This window comes from Lathyrus oleraceus, chromosome 7 (assembly GCF_024323335.1).
Source record: "Lathyrus oleraceus cultivar Zhongwan6 chromosome 7, CAAS_Psat_ZW6_1.0, whole genome shotgun sequence".
In the NCBI taxonomy this organism is placed as follows: Eukaryota; Viridiplantae; Streptophyta; class Magnoliopsida; order Fabales; family Fabaceae; genus Lathyrus; species Lathyrus oleraceus.
The window spans coordinates 535,613,625-535,639,275 of NC_066585.1; the positions used below are offsets into that span (position 1 = coordinate 535,613,625).

The window sequence follows — 25,651 nt, forward strand, 5'->3', positions numbered from 1 at the left end:
AATATTAAGACTAATTTCTTGAGAAACAAGCAAGGCACGTATTGCTTTGGATATAAGCCATATAAGTGGTTTTGGTTATTGTTCCTCCTCTTTTGTTAGATTAAATTGGTGACATTAATCAAAATCATCGCTCGATAATAATAACATCACCCATCGCGTCGTTTGTGTTATAATAAAGAAATATAATTGAGTATCAATATCAACATTCATTGATTTTAAAAATATTTAGTACAAAAGTTGTTTTAATTAGAGATGGTAAAATGAGTCCGATCACTTGAACATTTGCATTTTACCTACATTTCTTTTGAAAGTTGAATCAAAGTTTTAGGTTTGCACCCTACACTATGACCGCCTCATCTATACTTTTGACGAGTAAAGTTCAGATTTTTGGTTGGCGGTTGGTCCATAACAAGTTACCTACTAGGTTGGAGTTGGTGAAAAGAGGAATCATGACGGGGGTATTCATAATATTGTCCGCTCATTGTGTTTGATGGACGAAGAGGATAAGGAGCATTTGTACTTTAATTATGCGGTTAACAATCGGGTTTGGTAGGATGTTTGTGAATTTTTTACTAAAATAATCAAATTTTTCAAGAAAATTCCCAAAATAACTTTGTTTTCAAAAAAAAAATCCCAAAGTACCCCACTTTTAGGAGGAGACGTCAATCCAATTGGCGACTCCTCTTAAAAATAGAGTGCATACGCGAATTGGATTGGCTAGGGCACATGGTGCAGCCAATTCAATTGGCGCCCATGTGTATTTTTCCAAAGGAGGCACCAATTGGATTGACACCTCAGTGTAAAATGCAATTTTTTTTGTTATAAATAGAGGTGTTGTGTGAATTATTTTTCCACATCTCATTTCATCATTTGGCAATCATGTTTGGTGTTCGTCGCCGCTATGGAAAAGTGATTTATACGAGAGACAAACCTCAGATGTTGATGCTCTTTTGGAACATCACTACTCTCGATCAACTGAACAGGGAGCTGGTTCATTGGTTAGATGGGAAAATACTAGAAGGGAAAAAAATTAGAAGTATTGAGAGACTCGACAATATCTTTGGTTGGGTGCGAATGAAAACTGATAAGGATGATAGGGAAATGATGTTCAGACGAGGTGACATCACTTTGATTGTTGTAATCAGTTAGAAATATTTTGTTTTTAGTTTGCTTATGTTGTAGTGATGTTTGTTGTGAACCTCATTGTAACAAAAACTTAATGATATATAAAAATTGAAGGTTACAAAAATACAATGTTACAACAAGATTATGACCCAGATGATGCTCCTCGATTGGGACAATTGTTCTTGTTGTGTCCTGGTTGATGACAGATACTACATAGTCTTATCATTTTATCCGTCGTATCCATTTCTGTCCTGATATGTGTGCTGTTTGGCCGTCCTTTTTTCTTTCTACGCATCTCGTCCCAAAATAACCCAAATATGCCATACACCCAACCCCAATACCAAGAGCAAACCCCATACCACCACCCATAAATTGATCATTAACTGGAGATCCAACATCGCTTCGCACCGAAAACATCACCCTACCAAAGCCGCCTTAGCCAAAACACTCAACAATCATTCAACACAAACAGTCCCTACTCCTACCATAGCCAAGAAGCCCAAACTTCACAAAACTGAAACCTCCAACAACCCTATCTCTATCAAACACCCCAACAATCTTTCCAACCTTTCCTCGACGCATCATTCACACTCATGTCTCCCTTCAACTGTCCTGGACGCCCACCAATAAGTCAAACCCAACCCAACTACTCTGCCATGGGTCATGAACTCAGCTATGGCGGTACACCTTTGATACATACTGAAGACTATACCGATTTGTCTGACTATCTCAACAGGCCATCTCCTGTAGTTGGTACTGATGCTCGTGGCCCCTCAGATGCTCAAACACCAATGGTGAATCATCAACGTGGGTTAAGGCCATGGGTTCGGGTAGCTAGGGGATGTGGGACCGGAAGTCGGTTAGGTGATCCCGGTCATCACCATTAGGCTTTTTTGTGTAAACGAGAATTTATATTAATATCAATTGGTCATATTTCGAAATTATGTATCACGTAGACCGTTTAACAAAAAAATTTGCAAAATACACTGAGGTGCCAATCCATTTGGTCCCTCCTTTCAACTGATACGCATGTGCGCCAATTGAATTGGCTGCACCATGTGCCCTAACCAATCCAATTGGCGTCTGCAATATATTTTTAATGGCGCCTCCACCTAAAAGTGGGATACTCTGGACATTTTTGGCATGATTAAAGGAGTGACTTGAGAGTGGTTTATTGTTTGTAAAAAAATTAGAGATGATTCTGTTTCGTTGGATTAATGCTCTAATTTGAGGAGTTGCTTACCTTAGCTTTCGTGTAGCTTTGCGTCTGTGTTGAATGTTGTAAAACAAAAATTTATCGTTGGATTAATATTTTTATGTAAAACAAAAATTAAAAATCAAAAGAAAAAATATGTCCTCTCCAATACATTTAGAAATTGTTTTGAAATATATTGTATTATATTATTGTATTTTATTTGAATTTGTGTTTTTATTGACTATATTTAAAAATTATTTTTATTTTATAATTGTTACATTTTAATTTTTAAAAATATCTGAAATTTGATAATTGTTATTTATTTATAAAAAGATACTTATATATATATATATATATATATATATATATATATATATATATATATATATATATATATATATATATATATATATATATATATATATATATATATATATATATATATATATATATTTATATTTAACTTTATAGTTTTATAATTTATGCAAGAATACTTTTTTAATGATCAGACCATTAATTCAGGGTCAACTAAATTCAATTTTAATAGAAAGCAAATTCATATTTAATATAGTATATTTAAATAATATATATTTTTTCTGTAATTGTAATACAATTGAAAAAATCAATAATATCATTAATAAACTAAATCAATTTATATAGTAGTAATAAAACAAGAGATTAAATGTGAATACATTAACTAAAAAAAGTTAAGGCACATTCAAACGTTCCGTTTAAAATCAGTAGTATTACTTATTACAATAGAACAGTTTTTCTTTTTGAAATTAAACAAAATCATAATAATTTTATGAAATCAAATATATATTTACTATTTTGTTTTACACAATCTTAAAAGATTTGAATTTTTGATTTGATTTGATTTAAATCTTTAATTCGTTACTATTGGAGTTCTTTATAAACCCTCAAACGCTTTTTCTAAAACCCTAACGCTCCTCTCTTCTCTCATTCTCTTCCTTGCGTGCGTAGCATTCTCTTCATTCGGTAACTTTCTTTTTTGTTTCTTATCTCGTTGATTCATAGTTTATTGCGTTACACATTTGATTGCATATGATTATTAGATTTTGATTTGTTTTTGTTTCTGCTGATTTCTTATTCTATTGAAATCTAGCTGAAATTTGTGAATAAATAGTTTTCATCTAGGGTTTTGTATTGGGATCATACTTATGTATTGTTTTCTTTCTTGAATTGCTAGATTTTTTGGTTGCTGTGCTGTTGATAGTAGATTTTTTTCTTTGGGAATTGGGATCGTACTTATGTATTTTTTTCTTTGTTAAATTGAGAATTTGTTCATCTAGGGTTTTGTATTGGGATCATACTTATGTATTGTTTTCTGATTTGTTATTCTATTTCAATCTAGCTGGAATTTGTGATTAAGTACTTTTCATCTTGGGTTTTTTATTGGGATCATACCTATCTCGTCGATTCATAGTTTATTGCGTTACACATGTGATTGCATATGATTATTAGATGTTGCTTTGTTTTTTGTTTTGGTGATATGTTGTTCTATTTCATTCTACCTAGAATTTGTGAATACCTAGTATTGTTGATAGTACTGTTTTTTTCCTTAATTAATTAATAATTTTTTTTTGGAACTGGGAATCATACCTATGTATTGTTTTATTTGTTGAAATGCTAATCGATTGGTCATTGTGCTGTTGCTAGTGTGTTTTTTTCTTAATTTTTTGTGTGGTACTGGGATCATACTTATTGTTTTCTCTGTTGAATTAGCAGATCTTTGTGTTGTTTTAAGCATTTAAGGACAAATGGGAAAAGAAAAGGTTCATATTAACATTGTTGTCATTGGCCATGTCGACTCTGGGAAGTCAACTACCACTGGTCACTTGATCTACAAGCTTGGCGGTATTGACAAGCGTGTGATCGAGAGGTTTGAGAAAGAAGCTGCTGAGATGAACAAGCGTTCATTCAAGTATGCTTGGGTGCTTGACAAGCTCAAGGCTGAACGTGAAAGAGGTATCACTATTGACATTGCATTGTGGAAGTTTGAGACTACTAAGTACTACTGCACTGTCATTGATGCTCCCGGCCACAGAGATTTTATTAAGAACATGATTACTGGGACATCTCAAGCTGATTGTGCTGTTCTCATCATTGATTCCACTACTGGTGGTTTTGAAGCCGGTATTTCCAAGGATGGCCAGACCCGGGAACATGCGCTCCTTGCATTCACTCTTGGTGTCAAGCAAATGATTTGTTGCTGCAATAAGGTATTCGATTGTTGTATTGTATCCCTTTGATGGTGCATCTCATGTTATTTTTATAATTTATAATTATTTTATCTTAGTACTAATCTGTTGACATCTTGAACAGATGGATGCTACCACACCCAAGTACTCCAAGGGTAGGTATGATGAAATTGTCAAGGAAGTTGCATCCTATTTGAAGAAGGTTGGCTACAACCCCGACAAAATCCCATTTGTTCCCATCTCTGGTTTTGAGGGAGATAACATGATTGAGCGCTCTACAAATCTTGACTGGTACAAGGGTCCAACCCTTCTTGAGGCCCTTGACAATGTCAATGAGCCTAAGAGGCCATCTGACAAGCCCCTTCGGTTACCACTTCAGGATGTCTACAAGATTGGTGGAATTGGAACTGTGCCTGTGGGGCGTGTTGAGACCGGTACTATAAAACCTGGAATGGTGGTCACTTTTGGGCCAACTGGACTGCAAACTGAAGTCAAGTCTGTGGAGATGCACCATGAAGCTCTCACAGAAGCCCTTCCTGGTGACAATGTCGGATTTAATGTTAAGAATGTTGCTGTCAAGGATCTCAAGCGTGGTTTCGTTGCCTCAAACTCCAAGGATGACCCAGCTAAGGAGGCTGCTAATTTCACATCTCAAGTGATCATCATGAATCACCCTGGCCAGATTGGAAATGGCTATGCCCCTGTTCTTGACTGCCACACCTCCCACATTGCTGTCAAGTTTGCTGAGCTGGTTACCAAGATTGACAGACGTTCTGGTAAAGAGATTGAGAAGGAACCCAAGTTCTTAAAGAATGGTGATGCTGGTATTATTAAGATGGTTCCAACCAAGCCCATGGTGGTTGAGACTTTCTCTCAATATCCGCCACTTGGCCGTTTTGCTGTCAGAGACATGCGTCAAACTGTGGCTGTTGGGGTCATCAAGGCTGTGGAGAAGAAGGAACCCACCGGAGCAGCTAATAAGATAAAGAAGAAATGAACCGGGGTGTTTTACTGTTATAAATGGTCTGTTCTTAGTACTTTTGGTTTTTGTCTAATTAATTTGTTTTCTAGATTAAGTGTGAAGTCTACACCGTCATCTTGCAGCTTTTGTTCTCAGAACTGGGTTCTAGATCGACGGTGGCAGGGCTATTTCATTTGTGTTTATGCTTTAATTGTGTGTCTTGTGTGAACAGTTGAAAATTTTAAGCACCAAGTTTCGGAACCCCGTGATTTTATTTTGGAATTTACGTGTTTATTTATTGGTGTTATGTTCTTGCTGGGGAGTGTATGAATATTTTATGGCAATGCTTCATCATAATTTAACTATCTGTACCAAATGCAAATGTTATGATTGTTGCATTGCATATGTTGGTCGAATGTTATCATGTTCATATTGAACAGCACTAAGGTTCAAAGTCATTTGCGTTGGACAAGTTCTGGTTTTGAAAGCTACCAAGTGAGGTTTCAGTCTCGTATCATAAGATAGTATTTGAGATATTATCAATAGTTTAAGATAATAAATAAAATTACAAAAGTGTTGATAAAGTTTATCCTCATGTTTAGATTTGCTATCAATTCTATCTCCAATATTTTTTATTTTGTTTCAAAATTATCCATGATATTATAAATTTGATGTCATTTGAATTTCGGCAAATATCAACAAATTATTGAATTTTTGACTCATAACCTATTTTTTCAAAAAATATCCCATCTTTTGTGTGTTGGCATTAAAAGGAGGTGTCAATTGGTTTGACATTTTTTTCCAAAAATAATGTACATTTAAGATAAAAGTCAAAATCGGACAGATAGATATTGATATTAATATAAGAACCTCACCCCCACCTGCAGGAGATTGCCTAAACTATTTAAACAAATCTGTGTAGTCCTGTGTATGCAATGATGCACTACCTCTTTAATCCATCTGATAACCAAAAAGACTAATGTCGTTGATCGGGATGACCTAACCGACTTCCGATCCACATCCCCTAGTAACTCGAACGCGTGACCCTAATCCACGTTGATGATTCACCCTAGGTATTTGAGTGTTTGGGGGCTCAAGAACCTCACCCTCACCTGCAGGAGATTGCCTAAGATATTTAGACAAATCTGTGTAGTCCTGTGTATGCAATGAAGCACTACCTCTTTAATCCATCTGATCACCTCTTCTCATGTACCAAATCTTTCCGTCGTTATAAACGCATCAGAAGTATCTACACATAATTGTCACTTAGCCAAAAATGTTTTGACATTTAATATATTGTGTGGTGTATATAATTATGGATTGGATTACAAATTTATCGATCTTCCTATTTCTAGTCATTTAGATATGGAGATAATAAAATTGTTGTTGAGATGACAACGAACATGGTTCAGCCTAAAAATATACTTGCAACTTTGAAACAAAAAAAAGACCTAATAGTGTCTCAAATATTAACCAAGATAATAATGTTTGACACATAAATAATAAGATGGTAAGGGGTCCAGGATTTAAAATGCAATAGTTATTGAAATTGTTGGATAAGCATCATTATGTTTATAGGTATATAATGTGTAAGGATGGAAATTTTGTTCGAGATATATTTTGGACACATCTTGAATCCATCAATTTGCTTAGCACATTTCTCATAGTACTAATAATTGATTCAAAGTACATTTTTACCAACAAGTACATGCCATCTCTGTTTGAAATTGTTGGTGTTACTTCTATAAAGATGACATATTCAATTGGCTTTGTTTATTTGGAATATACAAAAGAGGAGAATGTTACACTAACTCTATAAATTTATTACAGTATGTTGAAAGAATCATAAAACATGTCATATGTGATTGTCACATATTGTGATACTTCATCGATGAATTCTGTTGCAAAAGTATTTCATGCATCATATGTTTTATTGTGTCGGTATCATAATAACAAAAAATGTGAGACATAAAATTAAGAGAATATTAGGAAACAAAAAGGATCAAGGGTGAAAACGGGAAAATGGTCTAAAAATTCACACAAATATTGGATCACAAAATGGATATGAGGAGTATTATATTTAATTCTTCTAAAGATGATTCATATGTTCATTATGGCATGGAGTTCATAAATGTGCAGGCAAATTATCGTGGTTTTTAAAAATATGTTGAAACTACAATAATAGATCAAGTGAAGAAAAAATTAGTTTATGCACGAGTTGGTCATGTTAGATACCTTGGCGACACCACAACAAATAAAGTTGAATTTGTTCATGGTACATTGAAAAAATGATTGCAAGATAGTAAGGGTGATTTTTGCAAAGGTTAGGAAGCAACGATCATTATGACTGTAATGAATCACAATGTAGTACACATATCCTTTGGTAAAAGTATCACAATCATATAATACAAATTTAAGGGTAAAAACTTGTATTCACAATTGATTGTTAATATATCTCATACAAGATTGAATTTATTTATCATGAAGTTGTGTGAGCGGAGAAAATTGGTCTAGATAGCTCAAAGTGTGGTTGTACATTTAGAAAAAAATCTATTATCTTCCATATGCATATGTAATAGCCAAGAAGATGAAGCTTATTGAACTTATATGTATTGATTGATAAGGTCAACACACTATAAAATGCTTCAGTTTGATGGTAATGGTATGATTGATGATGGTAATGTTAGAATTTTTGGGTCATAAATATAATATTGCATGTCTTAGGGAAATTATTTAATTAGCCAAAACTGCAGTGGTCTAATTAATATTAAGTATGTGGCTAAAAGCATAAATATCATGAAATATGAGATTATTGTGTAGATACCATAAGTCAATATCTAATTTGATGAGGGGACAAATTAGAATATTGAACACTAAGAAATAACCCTAAGGTTATTTGTAGGGGTTATGATCCCCATTTGTAGACAACACAAAATGGTTTATCAAAACTTCGTTCTTCATCCCCACCAGAGGAGAATCAAGGAGCCATATAAAAACTCTACAAATTGGAAGATAAAATTTCCGCAAACCTTCAGTAATTTCCAATGGCAAACTCAGATACGCTTCCGCTTTTATTCTCTAATTGAATTTTGATATCAGTTTAAGGGATACAAGTTGATGGTGTATCGACTTATAAATATTATTTTAGAGTTCTGTTCTTGATTTCTATATCGATAGAATTAATAAGGTTATGAATAAATCTAACAAGTGGTATCAGGGTCACTCATATCTGATTCAATTTGATTTTTGAGATATTTTTTTTAACCTTTATTTCTAAAATTAGGATTTATGTTATCTTCCAATTGTACGATATATTACTCTATTTTGTTTAGTACCAATATCGATTGGTTGCAAATACAGTTTCGAAGGAGATAACAATTCGTTGGAAACCCTTATATTTGTCTGCATACCTTTAATTTACAACCAGTGAGTTGAATTACATGTATTTTTGTTATGTATCATTTTTTGTTTGGTATCAAGACCGATAACACTAATGATTACCTTTTCTTAATAAGATAAATATTATATATTATATATGCAATCATGGATTGAAAAACTTTGGGATATTTTTGTTTTCTAATTTTTTTCAATTAAACTTTTTAATTTAATGAATCATCAAAAGAAAAATAATTTATGTACGGTTTAATCTTTAATTGAGAATTCATTCTATTTGCAATTGTCTAAATGAGTATAATGCGGGTGAATTGGATAAATATAACATTTGCATTTGTTATTATTTATGTCATGTACCGTATAAGTTTCTGCTATGCAAGTATGTTATAATAATTATATTATTATTATTTATGATAATTCATATATATGACTAGGGGTGTTCACGGTCCGGTTTGGATCGGTTTTGAGACAAAATATCATCCGATCCAAAATATATAAAGCATACGGTTTGGTTCGGTTTTTGGATGACAACAAGAAAAATCCAATCCAATCCAATCCAATTTATACGGTTTACTTCGGTTCGGTTGAATCGGTTTTATTCGGTTTTTAAATCAACACTGTGAAATTTAAAACGAATATATTTCAATACCAGTTACAATTATGCCACCAACGTCTACTAAGACAATATCTAATTTTCATATTATATGGCTATTTGATGTCATTGTTGCAAAGATTCATTATAATATATGGACAATATCTATCCCAACGAAATAGACATTGCTGTAAAATTAAGAAACTTGCACGTTATAATAACAATGAATAGCATTCATTGTATTTAATTTTGCGTATAATTCAAAATCTGAATAGGGAAACTACAGAAGTGATTGAGATTCTCTAGAGAAATTAGTGGTGGCTAACATAATTAATTTAATAGGATGAGTAAATGGAAGTAATACCGGTTCGGTTTGGACCGGTTCGGTTTTCATGAAGCCAACCGTAAACCGAACCGAACCGATCGGTTATGCAACATGGTGATCCAAATACATCCAAAAAAAATCGGTTTTTTTGGATTTCGGTTTTTTTGGTTCGGTTTTTGGTTTTTTTTTTGGATTGGATTGGATCTGAACACCCCTATATATGACTTAACCTTTTAAATATTATTTATTGTTTATAATAAATATTATATATGACTTAATATTTTGGAATCAAACCGAGTATCAATGTAGTAACAGTGCGTAACAACACAATAAAGTGCATTGGTCTAATTGGATTTAATTTCAATTTTTTCTTTGATTCAATTTTGTTCGAATTTGGCTAAGGATTGTATTTTTATAAAGTAATTTAACATTTTTAAGTAAGTAGTTGAAATGAAAAAAGTCGCCAAAATGACCTGTTTTGTAGAAAATGCTTCTGAAAAATGTTAAATATTTTTCTAGTTGTGTGTATGTTTGTCCACGTGAGTATCAATTCATCCTAAGGACAATTGGTGGTTGGTCAGTTTTCATATGCGTCTTTGATGGTAAACATGTGATAATTATAAGCTTTCACATGTGAATAGTAAATTAATTCAGAGAATGGTTTATTATTCAACATTTTTTTATTAATGTTTGACCGTTACAACGAGAGTACCACTAACAACTAATATTATTGTCCAAAGACTCAATATTGATGGTGCACTAGGTATCTTGAGATTGATTATATATTTATTTTAACAAATTGATGATTCCATTTTTATATGAGTATATTTATAATATTTATTATGTTCTATTTTTCAACTACAATTGCTTCAACATCTACTAATATGAATAAGATTCAGGCCCTTAATGGGATAAATTTTAAGGATTGGAATGAGAACATGAGAAATGTTCTTTTCTGCATGGATCTTGACATTGCATTAGGGACTGAGCAACCACCTTCTCCTATGAAATCTAGTACCTATAAACAAAGGAAAAATTATAAGAAATAGGATTGCTCTAATCGCATGAGTCATTGTCTGATTTATTCTTAGGTCAATTTAGCTTTAGCTCATGGAAACACTTGGTGGTTAGACTCTAGTGCAACTACTAACATCAATGTTTCAATGAAAGGTTGCCCGAACTACCCAAAGTCAAATGATGTTGAAAGATACATCTACATGGAAGATGGCAAGTCGGTGGAGGTGGAAGCTATATGATATTTTAGATTATTATTGTGTATCGGATTTTATTTGGATTTGAAATACACCTTTATGGTTCTGTCATTTAGACGAAATTTAATTTCAGTTTCTTATTTGGACAAATCAGGTTGTTTTTCTTCATTTGGAAACAATATGTTCAAGTTGTCTTTCAATTCAAATATTGTTGGAACTGGTTCACTATTGAGTCATGCTAATCTATATTTGCTTGACACAATAGCTACCTATGGTGAATCCTTGAATGTGTAGTCACATGGTACTAAGCATAAAATTGACGATAACAATTCATGAGCATTATAGCACAAATGCCTAGGCCACATCTCTAAAAATAGAGTTGATCGACTAGTGTCTGATGGAATTTTAGATTCCACCGACTTTACAAACTTTGATGTTTTTGTCGAGTGTGTTAAAGGTAAATAGACCAAAACAAAGAAATATGTTACATATAGATCTACAAATATCTTATAATTAATTCATACAGACATTTGTGGACCATTTCCCGTACCTTTTTGGAATGGTCAACAATATTTTTATATCATTCATAGACGATTACTCTAGATATACATACATATTTCTTTTACATGAAAAGTATCAATCATTGGATGTGTTCAAATCATTTAAGGTTGAAGTTGAGAATAAACTCAACAAAAAAATTAAGAAAGTCAAGTCTGACAGTGGCAGTGAATATTACGGCAAATATGACGGTTCAGGTGAACAACATCCAAGGCATTTTGCCAAATACTTGGAGGAATGTGGAATCATCCCACAATACACTATGCCAGGATTGCCTAGTATGAACGGTGTTGTTGGAAGACGAAATCAGACTCTTAAGGATATGGTAAGAAGTGTGATTTGCCATTCTACTTTACCATAGTCACTATGGGGAGAGACGCTAAAGACTGCAACTTATATTCTAAATAGAGTACCAACAAAAGCAGTTTCCAAAACACCCTACGAGTTTTGGACTGGGTGAAAGCCTAATTAATTTTTTTTTCATGTGTGTGGATGTCCAACTGAGGCAAGGCCTTACAAACCAAATGAAAATAAATTGGACTCTTAAACAATGAATAACTACTTTATTTATTATTTTGAAAGATCTAGGGGCTACAAATTTTTAACGATCCCAAATTAAATTAAATTTTGAGATAGGAACATACACATTCTTTGAGGATGTTGAGTTTGGGGGAAGAATAATGTTAGAGACTTTGTCTTAGAGGAATAATCAATAACAATTTTAGAACTGATTCATATAGTTGCTTTTGATCAAGCAAGAACAGAACCTTCATAAGACATTATTCCTCCAACTCAGGATGATTTGGTGATTCATGAAGAACAAACTCAAGATCCTTAAGAACAAGTGTTACAAGAATCAATACCTTTATGGAGATCCACTAGAGAAAGGAGAAATTCTATTCCGGATTATTACATAGTCTTTCTCCAAGAACATGAGAAAAATAATGGTATGATGGAAGATGATCTAATCAACTTCATGGTCCAGAGCTCATTACATCCGACTTTGGAGTAAGGGGTATGGGGATGTTGTGCAGGTAAAGAACCTCATGCCAGATCTACTCACGACGGGTGTTCAAGGGCGTGTAGTTATCTGTCAACTTGCCTATCTTCTTAAACGCAGTCTTGTCTTTTTATGGGAGAGTTATAATTTCTCTTCCCCTGTTGGTGTGAACCCCCGTCATTGGAAATATGCTCTTTGACACCACACACCTTCTTTTTGGTGTTACTATCCTCACCTTTTATGTAGCATTCTACTATGGTGACCACCTTCGCCAATGATAGTGTTGGCTTATAGGCGAGAGATTGTTGAAGTGTCCCGTCTTGAGTCCATTTTGGAACACCACCACAAACTTTTATTAGTTTTATGGGGAAACCCTGATGGTGGCTTTGTTAAAGCAGACAAGATAGTCCCTCAGTAACCCTGATGGACCATGACATATGTTGAATAAGCTGGTGGTGAACATTTTATGTGATGGTTGTCGGTGAACTGGTTTACAATATTCTTTACTAGCTCTTGATAGCTGGTGATGGAGGCACGGCGTATATGTATCATCTTAGGACGACGTCCTTCATGGTGTCGAATAACAATTTACACTTCAAAGAGTCATACGATTATATGATTACCATATGTGTGTTGGTGGATACATCATACTCATATGGGTTACTGCACCCGTCAAACTTGGCCAAAGCGGGAGGTTTAGATCCCTCAAGAATAGGCGCCCCATATATCATTTGAGAGTGATTGAGGGTCCAACAATTCCATCTCTTTCGGAGGATTGGACTCCTGTTGGTTTTGATCCAATTCCGCTGCAATCATGTCCGTTTCAAACGATAAAATACCTACCAATCTTCCAATCCTTGACTCGAAAAACTACGACAAATGGGCGAAGCAAATGAAGGTTTTGTTCGGTTATCAAGACGTTCTTGAGGTGATCAAAGATGGTGTTACGTGTCTCGTCGAAGGAGCTACGGATGCTCAAAAGGTTACGTTCAAAGAAGAGAAGAAGAAGGATTACAAAGCGCTGTTCTTGATCCATTATTGTGTCGATGGTGACAACTTTGAAAAAGTAGGCGATTGCGATTCCGCAAAGCAAGCGTGGGAGATTCTTGAGAAGGCTTATGCAGGGGCTGCCAAAGCCAAAGTGGTGAGGTTACAAACTCACAAGCGACAGCTCGAGTTAATGCAAATGGAGGACAAGGAGTCGATAAATGATTATGTGACGCGTATTACGCGTGTGATGAATCAAATCAAGTCGTGCGGGGAAACTACGGTAGAGCAGAATGTTGTGTCGAAGATCTTGCGTTCTTTAACGCCAAGATTCGACAACATTGTCGTTGCGCTTGAAGAATCGAAGGATTTATCATTGTTGTCGAAGGAGGAGCTTCAAAGCTCACTAGAAGCTCATGAACAACGAATGGATGAGAGGGGAAACGATAAAGCGAAGTCGGAAATAACATTGCAAGCGCGACTTCATGAGAAGAGTAAACGATCGGAGAGGAAAGGGCATCCGAGAGGGAAGTCCAATTTCCAAAATTTTGGTGCTAGAGATTCACAAAATTCAAAGGGGCAAAAAGGTGAGGGAATCTCCAAGGAGGGTGATCAAGGAACCCACAAGCCATTCGACAAAAGTAACGTGAAGTGTTACAATTGTCAAAAGCTTGGGCATTTCGCAAAGTATTGCCACGCGAAACTAAGAGAAAATCGCGCGGATGAGGCGAAGTTTGCTAGGGAAGAAGCGAATGATGATAATACGCTTCTTGTGATGATCACGGAAGAGAATTATGGCATGAGAGAAGGGCTGGACAGCAGTGGCAGCAGTGCAAACAATTCTGCAGAAACGCGTTCGGAGAAAAACGCAATGGTAACAGTTCGAGATGGAATTTAAAGTAGCGATGAGTGGTACTTGGATTCTGGTTGTTTGACTCATATGACGGGAAGAAAGGATTGGTTTGTCAAGATCAATCAAGCCACGAAGAATAAAGTGAGATTTGCCGATGATACGACGTTATCCGCCGATGGCGTTGGAGATGTCTTGATCGTGAAGAAAGATTGTAGTCGTTCATTGATCAAGGATGTGTTGTACATTCCAGGAATCAAATGTAATCTTTTGAGCATTGGCCAACTACTCGAGAAATATTACATTATTCGCATGGAAAACAAGGTATTGCGCGTTTTGGACCGAAAGGGAGTTTTGGTACTTAAAGCACCGATGGCTGCCAATCGAAATTTCAAGATAGCATTGAAAGTAATGGAGCATCGATGTTTAGCTACAACGGCAAGTCGTGAGGAGTGGTTGTGGCATTACCGTCTTGGTCATCTCAATTTTCGAGACCTCGACGCGTTGCATAAACATGGTATGGTGACCGGGCTGCCAAGAATCGTGGTTCCAGCTGAGTTGTGTGTTGAATGTGTTCAAGGGAAGCAACACAAGAGTGTTTTCAGCAAGGATACGGGTCATAGGACCAAGCATCTTCTTGAGGTGGTGTATTCGGACGTGTGTGGGCCGATGCAAGTCAACTCGTATGGAGGTAACCGATACTTTGTCACGTTTATTGATGATTTCAGTAGGAAGCTGTGGATTTATCTAATCAAGAGGAAGGATGAGGTGTTTGATATGTTCAAACGATTTAAATCCATGGTTGAGCGACAAAGTAGTCACAAACTCAAAATTCTCAAAACCGATGGAGGAGGAGAATTTACTTCGACGGAATTTGGGAGTTATTGTGACGATGAGGGTATTGTGCGTGAGGTTGTACCACCCTATACGCCTCAGCAAAATGGTGTTGCCGAGAGAAAAAATCGGACGATTATGAACATGGTGCGTAACATGTTGAAAGCGAAAAATCTTCCGAAAGAGTTGTGGGGAGAAGCTGTTTCTACAGCTGCCTATTTGATAAACAAGTGTCCTACAAAGAAGTTGGACAAGGTTACTCCAGAAGAGGTATGGTGTGGACACAAGCCAAGTTTGAGTCACTTGCGTGTTTTCGGTTCGGTAGCGTTTCGACATATTCCGGGTCAGATTCGAAAGAAATTAGATGACAAGGGTGAAATGATGTTGCTGATTGGTTATCATCCTACCGGAGGCTACAAGCTGTTTGATATGAGTAACAAGAAGATTGTGATAAGTCGAGATGTGATCGTGGACGAGTTTCGGCAGTTTGACAGCAGAAAATCTGCCATATCAGTTCAGGAAATCGATTTGCCTCATGATGAAATCGATTTCATGCAGGAAAATTAGCATTCTGGAGCTGCTGGAAATGGTTCTGGTGAGGTTGAAATCGATTTGCCTCAAGGTGAAATCGATTTCATGCAGGAAAATTTGAATTCTCAGCCTGCTGAAAGTACTGTACAGCAACCTTTTATAACCGAAATATGTGAATCAAGTAGACGACCAACAAGGCAAAGAGGATTGCCTCAAAGACTCCGTGATTGTGAATTATTCCGAGATAGCGAGATCAACACTGAGGGTGATCTTATTCACTTCGCTCTAATGGCCGAATCCGAATCGGTGAATATGGAGGAGGCATTAAGCGATCCAAAGTGGATGTGTGCGATGAAAGAAGAACTGAATTCGATTGAGAAGAACAGTACTTGGATGTTGGTTGATTTACCGAAAGGTAAAAAGGCGATAGGTGTGAAGTGGGTCTACAAAGTGAAAGTGAATCCGAAAGGCGAGATAATCAAGCATAAAGCTCGATTAGTAGCGAAGGGATTTTTGCAAAAGGAAGGGATAGACTTCGATGAAGTGTTTGCTCCAGTTGCAAGGCATGAAACACCCCAACAATCCTATCTCTATCAAACACCCCAACAATCTTTCCAACCTTTCCTCGACGCATCATTCACACTCATGTCTCCCTTCAACTGTCCTGGACGCCCACCAATAAGTCAAACCCAACCCAACTACTCTGCCATGGGTCATGAACTCAGCTATGGCGGTACACCTTTGATACATACTGAAGACTATACTGATTTGTCTGACTATCTCAATAGGCCATCTCCTGTAGTTGGAACTGATGCTCGTGGCCCCTCAGATGCTCAAACACCAATGGTGAATCATCAACGCGGGTTAAGGCCATGGGTTCGGGTAGCTAGGGGATGTGGGACCGGAAGTCGGTTAGGTGATCCCGGTCATCACCATTAGGCTTTTTTGTGTAAACGAGAATTTATATTAATATCAATTGGTCATATTTCGAAATTATGTATCACGTAGACCGTTTAACAAATTTTTTTGCAAAATACACTGAGGTGCCAATCCATTTGGTCCCTCCTTTCAACTGATACGCATGTGCGCCAATTGAATTGGCTGCACCATGTGCCCTAACCAATCCAATTGGCGTCTGCACTATATTTTTAATGGCACCTCCACCTAAAAGTGGGGTACTCTGGACATTTTTGGCATGATTAAAGGAGTGACTTGAGAGTGGTTTATTGTTTGTAAAAAAATTAGAGACGATTCTGTTTCGTTGGATTAATGCTGTAATTTGAGGAGTTGCTTACCTTAGCTTTCGTGTAGCTTTGCGTCTGTGTTGAATGTTGTAAAACAAAAATTTATCGTTGGATTAATATTTTTATGTAAAACAAAAATTAAAAATCAAAAGAAAAAATATGTCCCCTCCAATACATTTAGAAATTGTTTTGAAATATATTGTATTATATTATTGTATTTTATTTGAATTTGTGTTTTTATTGACTATATTTAAAAATTATTTTTATTTTATAATTGTTACATTTTAATTTTTAAAAATATCTGAAATTTGATAATTGTTATTTATTTATAAAAAGATACTTATATATATATATATATATATATATATATATATATATATATATATATATATATATATATATATATATATATATATATATATATTTATTTATATTTAACTTTATAGTTTTATAATTTATGCAAGAATACTTTTTTAATGATCAGACCATTAATTCAGCGTCAACTAAATTCAATTTTGATAGAAAGCAAATTCATATTTAATATAGTATATTTAAATAATATATATTTTTTCTGTAATTGTAATACAATTGAAAAAATCAATAATATCATTAATAAACTAAATCAATTTATATAGTAGTAATAAAACAAGAGATTAAATTTGAATACATTAACTAAAAAAAATTAAGGCACATTCAAACGTTCCGTTTAAAATGGCAAATTTACCGAGATAACCCACTTTTTCGAAGAAATTTCCAAAATAACCCACTTTTCAAAAAATTTCCCAATCTACCCCACTTTTAGGAGGAGGCGCCAATTGGATTGGCGACCCCTCTTAAAAATTGCAAGGAGGCGCCAATTGGATTGGCTAGGGCACCTGCCCTAGCCAATCCAATTGGCGCCTATGTGTAATTTTTAAGAGGGGGCGCCAATCCAATTGGCGCCTCCCTTAAAAAAGTCTCAAATGAAAAAACCTCCAACATGAAAGTTGTAGATCTTTTCAAGACAATGAATTTGGATATAAATTTTGCATTATTTGGATTTTTTATGAGAAAGTTATGGGCAGTTGAAGTTGGACTGCTGAGTTTTTGAACTGTTATCTGACCTATAATGTCTTGCATTATTTCATGTGTTTCTTTTAGAGTTATGAAATTTTGTCCAACATAACAACTGAAGTAGACATCTTAAATTTTTCAATTCACTTGGTCTCACCTCAAAATAATTAAAAATGAGTGAGTTAGGTCCCTGCGAACTTGACCCAAAATTAGGGTTTATGTCAAAACAAGTGTATGTGAATTTTGCCAAAAGGAACCAACTTCAAGCCCTTTAGTTTGAATGATAAAAGTCTCAAATGACAAAACCTTCAACATAAAAGTTGTAGATCTTTTCAATATAATGAATTTGGACTAAAGGTTTGCATCATTTGCAATTTTTATGAGAAAGCTATGGGCACCTGAACTTGGACTCTTTCACATTTTATCTGTTATCTGATCTATAATGTTTTGTATTATTGCATGTGTTTGTGTTAGAGTTATGAATTTTTGTCCAACATAACAAGTGAAGTAGACATCTTAAATTTTCCAATGCACTTGGTCCCACCTCAAAATAGTTAAAAATGAGTGAGGTAGGTCCTTGCGAACTTGACCCAAAATTAGGGTTTCTGTCAAAACATGTGTATGTGAATTTTGCCAAAAGGGACCAAATTCAAGCCCTTCAACATAACAATAACAAGTCCTTGAATTAGGGTTTCTGACCTATAAATTTTTGTATTATGATATGTGTTTATTTTAGAATTATGAAAGAAACCTAATGTTTGGAGTTTACACAAAGATAAATTTGACATAATACGAATTGATATTAATAAAATTTGGATTTTACACAAAGAATCCTAATGGTGATGACCGGGATCACCTAACCGACCTCCGGTCCCACATCCCCTAGCTACCCTAACCCTTGGCCCTAACCCACGTTGACGATTCTGCACCGGTGTTTGTTCATCTGATGGTCCAGGAGCGTCATTACCTCCTACAGGAGAAGATCCGTTGAGGTATTCAGCCAACTCAGCATAGTCTTCAGTATTCAATGATGGTGTACCGGCGTAGCTGAGCTCATGACCCATGCCAGAGAAGTTGGGGTGTGGTTGACTCATGGATGGGCGACCGGGACGGTTGAAGGGAGACATGGGTGACAATGATGGGTCTAGGAAAGGTTGGAAAGGTTGTTGGGGTGTTTGGAAGAGATATGGTTGTGGGATGTTTTGGTATTGTGATGTTTGGGGTTCTTGGCTACGGTAGGTGATGGGGCGGTTAGTGTTTTGGGTAAGGTGACTTTGGTAGGGTGATGGTGTGGGTGCGAAGCGATGTTCGGTCGAAGGTTGATGGTCCATTTGTTGGTGGTGGTATGGGGGATGTTCTTGGTTTTGGGGTTGGGTGAATGGCATGTTTTGGTTGTATGTTTGTGTGTTTGTGGAACGGAAAGTTTGTCGGATAGGTGGTTGTGAGTAACCGGGCTGAGAATGTTGTTGGGGGTTAGATGTTGATCCTTATTGTGTGTAACTTGTCTGGCGTGGGTCGTAGAGGTACATATCATCGGAGATGAATTGAAATCCAACTGATCTATACCAAGCCATATAAGTACGACTTGGTTTTACCTCATTTGGCATGACTGCGTCAGTTAAGACATGGTCATGACGGTGCTTCCACTTGCGACACTCTGATCTTGCGAAGGTTTGCCAAGGGTTGTAGTTCCATTAGTCGTTCACTTTACGCATATGCCATTCTCCTAGGCTAGTTGGGGGATCTGGGATATTCTGGACCATACCAAATTGCAGCTTCACACGATCGGTGTTGTGCAGCTCCACTGTTGTGAACCGTATTATCGGTGTGCATGTTGTCCATACGGCTGCGTCTTCAGGGTTGATCTGATGCTCATGATCCATATTAAGGTATGGACGCCAAATGAACTGAAATGTTAAAGACGATAGGATTTAAATGAATGTAGAAAAAGTTAACATAATATGAAGAAATAATGAAATTATTTTGCTTACGTCTGCCGGTCGAAGGTGATCCAACAGGTTGCGATATTGAGTAATACAGTGTCTCGGACATCTGCTGTAATTCATACCGCGTGCCGACCATCTACACCAAAAAGTTAAAATAAATTAGTTATGGGTAATAAACTGTAAGGAAGGAAGTAAAGATATAGCAATTTAAACAACTTACTTTTTTGCATATGGAAAAGTGAAGGGGTTGTTATTGACCGGTGCTAGAGACGGTAGTCTTGACCATCCCCATGCTTGTAGCAAAACAGCACATCCAGAAAATGTAGAAGTATCTTTGTGGGAGTTTTTGCACAACGAACTATAGAGATAGGCTAGACATGCGGATCCCCAACTATAACTACCTATTCTATCTATATGTCTAAGTAAAGGTAAGTACATAATATGCATGCTAGAACCACTACCTTCGGGAAATAAAAAGGATCCTAGTAACAACATAATGTAACACCTAGTTTTGATGATTCGAGCATCTTCAGTAGAATGCTCATCTAAATAAAAACTATTATAATACGACTTTAGGCGTGAAAGTAGTATACCTTGTCCCCTAGCATTATCATCTAACAAATCAGTGTTTAAAAGCTCCATGCAAATTGAATTTGCATAGTTGGTCTTACCATTAACAGCTTTGCCTTCAATTCGTAGTCCTAAAAGCATGTAGACGTCTTCTAACGTCACGATACACTTACCGGTTGGAAACCAAAATGTGTGTGTCTCTGGCCTCCATCTTTCGCATAAGGCTAGAATGAACTTGTTATCTATAGACCAAGACATAATTTTGCTAAGGTGACCAAAACCGGCGAGTTCAACATAAGGTTGAATCATCGGGTCCATTGGGACAAATTCGTGGACTCGAGTTCGAAACCTTGAGACATCCTATAATAGAAATAATGTAACACTTGACTAAGTCGGTATTTCAAAATAAAATGGGGTTGGTGGAGATGAAACATAAAAAAGAAGTATAAGAAAAAACTTACGTATGTCGCGATGTTTGCAACTGTTCCTCTGTGTGCTTCGCCCATTGTGAGTAAAGACACATCATCTCTGACCATCTTAGGTGTCCGACACGTGTCTGTCTTGTCTCCTGCATGCTGATGACTACCTTCTTGATAGCTTGCCTGCTTGACACATCAAGTCACACTGTCTTGCAGGATTGACACATCATCTCAGACACGTGGCTCTCTAGTATCCTGCATGCTGAATACTCACTTCTGTCTTGACTAGCTAGCATGCTTGACAGACACATCAACTCATGACTACCTAGCATGCTTGACACATCAACTCACACTGTATTGCATGACAGACACCTCATCTCTGAAATTACTTGCATGCTTGACACAGTATCTCAGAGTAGCTTCAATGTGAGACACTGATACCATGTATTTAAGTGTCTTACTATCACATTCATCTGCACTTGCAAAATACTTTTCATCTTCACTCACATTCATCTGCACTTGCAAAATACTTTTTATCTCCAAAATGTCATCTTCATCATTATACAGTATCAACGTTCACTGCAACGGTGAAACTTTTGAGTCTGAGCTTCATGGTTTTTGTTTTAGAAACACTGATACCATTAGAGTGACAATGAAGAGAAATGCAACCTTTTTGCATTTCAAAAAAAGAATACAATCCTTTATAGCATCAGGTATTGTGTCAAAGATGACATATCAGAATCCTATATTTTTTGAGAATGGTCAATGCAAGTTTTTCCCCCTAAAGATACGAGACGATGAAGATGTTGAAAGCATGTTTCTTAGTCATGAACATTCAGGCATGGATTGTATCGAGTTGTACATTACTATACAACCATGTATACCGTCTCAACAGTCTCAACTAACCGATCAGGATCCAGCTGGTGAAGATGCTGCAGATGATGCACAATGGTCAGATGAACTCAACCCAGAAGCCGAAGTAGAGGTCGACGTTGTTGATGAAGAAGAAGAGGAGACCGAGGTACAGGTTGATCACATCCTGAACAACGACGATGAAGATGAGGCTCAACCACCACCAATACCTCCTACTCATGCCTACAATCCTCCTCAACATATGACAAATATGGATCTTCACGACGATGAAACGTCCGACAGTGTCTTCTATAATCCGTATCCGAGACCAGTAGGCGAATTAAAGGTGGGAGACATGTTTCGTACCAAAGAGGAATGTGTCTTGGCAATAAAAAAATACCATATGAACAACTTTGCTGACTTTACAGTGAAACGCACTGACTCTAGAAGGTATGTTATCGAATGTCGTAACATGCTTTGTAAGTTTCGTTTGGCTGCATCTTACAAGAAGAAAAATGACTCTTGGGAGATCGCCTCAATAGACCCACCACACAGTTGCGTTGCAACTAACGTTGAACAAGATCACCGTAAACTGAGCACAACTTTGATATGTCAAGACATTCTGCCATTGGTAAATAAAGACCCATCAGTGAAGGTGAGTATAAAATTATATCCCATATCCGAACAACATATAATTATACTCCATCTTACAAGAAAGCATGGATTGCGAGGACAAAGGCTGTTGAGCAGGTTTTCGGCAACTGGGAGGACTCATTCAAGGAATTACCACGGTTTTTATGGGCACTAAAAACTTATGTCCCAGGAACTGTGGCAATTCTGGAGACAGTGCCAGCAATGATGCCAGACGGAACCTGTGCTACAGGTAATAGAATATTTCACCGTCTTTTTTGGGCATTTGACCCGTGCATCAAAGGTTTCGCTTTCTGCAAACCTCTCCTGCAAATTGATGGCACTTGGTTATACGGAAAATACAAGGGTACTTTGCTCATGGCAGTTGCACAAGACGGTAACAACAATGTATTTCCCATTGCCTTTGCTCTTGTTGAAGGTGAAACGGCTGGTGGATGGGGTTTCTTTCTTCGACATCTCAGAACACATGTCGCTCCACAAGCCAATCTATGTTTAATTTCTGATAGACATGCTGCCATCGAAAGTGCCTACAACAACCATGACAACGGATGACATGATCCTCCTTCTACACATGTCTACTGTATCAAACACATTGCACAAAACTTCATGCATGCTATAAAAGATAAGAATCTTCGCAAGAAGGTGGTGAATGCTGGGTATGCTTTAACTCAACCGTCTTTTCAATATTATCGTGATGAGATTCGTCTGTCTAATGAAGATGCGGGGAGATGGATAAATAACATCCCAGTAGAGCAGTGGACAAGAGCATTTGACGGTGGTTGTCGATGGGGCCACATGACAACAAACATTGTGGAATGCATGAACGGGGTTTTCAAAGGAATTCGAAACCTGCCGATAACCGCCTTGGTAAAATCAACCTATTATAGGTTGGCTTCTATGTTCGCAACCAGAGGTGAAAGATGGAGTGCAGTGTTAATGTCTGGACAAGTATTCAGTGAGTGTTGCATGAAGGTCATGAAAGAGGAGAGCATCAAAGCTACGACACACGCTGTAACAGTGTTTGACCGTCAAAGACAAAATTTCAGCGTCCAGGAAACAATGGGCAACAGCGACGGGAGACCAAATTTAGCCTACGCGGTTAAACTACACAGAAGTTGGTGCGATTGTGGAAAATTTCAGGCCTTCCGCATACCTTGCTCCCATGTCATTGCAGCATGCGCTTATACTCGTCAAGACGCTTACACCCATTTATCTGATGTGTACAAGGCCAACACCATCATGAATGTATATAGTCAAAGCTTTTCAGTACTACCAATGGAGGATTACTGGCCTCCATATGAAGGATATATTGTTTGGCACAATGAAGAGATGCATAGAAAGAAGAAAGGAAGGCCAAACAGCACACGTATCAGAACAGAGATGGATTCCACAGATAAAATGATAAGATTATGTAGTATCTGTCGTCAACCAGGACACAACAAAAACAACTGTCCCAATCAAGGAGCATCATCTAGATCTTAAGATTTTTGTAACATTTTATTTAGATCTTAAGCTTTTTTTTAACATTTTTTCTAGATCTTAAGCTTTTCCTAACATTGTATTTCTGTAACAATCAATCATTATATATCATTAAGTTCTTGTTACAACGAGTTTCATAACCAACATCAGTACAAAACATCTGAAAACATAAATAATTCTAACTGATTACAACAATCAAATTAATGTCGTCTCGACCGAACATCATTTCCCTAGCATCCTTATCAGTCTTCATTCGCACCCAACCAAAGATACTGTCAAGTCTCTCAATACTTCTGATTTTTTCCCCTTCTGGTATTTTCCTGTCTAACCATCGAACCAGCTCCCTCTTCAGTTGATCTAACGTGGTGATGTTCCAAAACAGCATCACCAATTGAGGTTTGTCTCTCGCATAAATCACCTTACCGTATCGACGACGAACACCAAACATGATAGCCAAATGATTATATGAGTTGTGGAACAATAGGTCACACAACACATCTATTTATAAGACAAAAAAGGCATTTTATGAGGGACTCGCCAATTGAGTTGGCGACTCCTCTTAAAACCTACACATGCCCTAGCCAATCCAATTGGCGTCTCCATTCAAGTTTTAAGAAGAGTCGCCATATGAACAACTTTCATGTTCATCAAAAATCCATTTGAAACTTGGAAGCTCATCATTCATTTCAAAACATTATAGGTCATTTTGACAGAAACCCTAATTTTGGGTCAAGTTCGCAGGGACCTAACTCACTCATTTTTAATTATTTTGAGGTGGGACCAAGTGCATTGCAAAATTTAAGATGTCTACTTCAGTTGTTATGTTGGACAAAATTTCATAACTCTAAAAGAAACACATGAAATAATGCAAGACATTATAGGTCATTTTGACAGAAACCCTAATTTTGGATCAAGTTCGCAGGGACCTAACTCACTCATTTTTAATTATTTTGAGGTGGGATCAAGTGCATTGCAAAATTTAAGATGTCTACTTCAGTTGTTATATTGGACAAAATTTCATAACTCTAAAAGAAACACATGAAATAATGCAAGACATTATAGGTCAGATAACAGTTCAAAAACTCAGCAGTCCAACTTCAACTGCCCATAACTTTCTCATAAAAAATCCAAATGATGCAAAATTTATATCTAAATTCATTGTCTTGAAAAGATCTACAACTTTAATGTTGGAGGTTTTTTCATTTGAGGCTTTTTTAAGGGAGTCGCCAATTGGATTGGCGCCTCCTTGCAATTTTTAAGAGGGGTCGCCAATCCAATTGGCGCCTCCTCCTAAAAGTGGGGTATTTTGGGAATTTTCCTGAAAAATGGGGTATTTTGGGAATTTTTTTCGAAAATATGGGTTATCTCGGTAAATTTGCCGTTTAAAATCAGTAGTATTACTTATTACAATAGAACAGTTTTTCTTTTTGAAATTAAACAAAATCATAATAATTTTATGAAATCAAATATATATTTACTATTTTGTTTTACACAATCTTAAAAGATTTGAATTTTTGATTTGATTTGATTTAAATCTTTAATTCGTTACTATTGGAGTTCTTTATAAACCCTCAAACGCTTTTTCTAAAACCCTAACGCTCCTCTCTTCTCTCATTCTCTTCCTTGCGTGCGTAGCATTCTCTTCATTCGGTA

At 36.4% G+C, this 25,651-nt stretch overlaps 2 protein-coding genes across 12 annotated transcripts in view; both read left to right on the forward strand.

The window, feature by feature from the left end:
* LOC127105019 (elongation factor 1-alpha) overlaps positions 1-5,764 on the forward strand; it is a 94,648-nt gene extending 88,884 nt beyond the window's left edge. For 2 of the 6 annotated variants that reach the window (XM_051042176.1, XM_051042175.1), the window contains exons 2-3: positions 4,070-4,563; positions 4,667-5,764. In XM_051042176.1, the coding sequence (XP_050898133.1) occupies positions 4,102-4,563; positions 4,667-5,539 (1,335 nt within the window). In that variant the 5' untranslated portion in view covers positions 4,070-4,101 and the 3' untranslated portion in view covers positions 5,540-5,764. Of the gene's footprint in view, positions 1-3,177; positions 3,320-4,066; positions 4,564-4,666 lie in introns of those variants that run through there. The other 4 variants (XM_051042180.1, XM_051042178.1, XM_051042174.1 and 1 more) reach the window with 3 other exon arrangements.
* Positions 1-25,651, forward strand: part of LOC127105020 (elongation factor 1-alpha) — a 48,107-nt gene that overhangs the window by 20,014 nt on the left and 2,442 nt on the right. The window contains exon 1 of one of the 6 annotated variants that reach the window (XM_051042182.1): positions 3,181-3,319. The exons of 2 other annotated variants lie outside the window; for them this stretch is intronic. The gene's annotated coding sequence lies outside the window, so the exon portion shown is untranslated. Of the gene's footprint in view, positions 1-3,180; positions 3,320-25,475; positions 25,649-25,651 lie in introns of those variants that run through there. 3 more of the 6 variants (XM_051042185.1, XM_051042181.1, XM_051042184.1) reach the window with 3 other exon arrangements.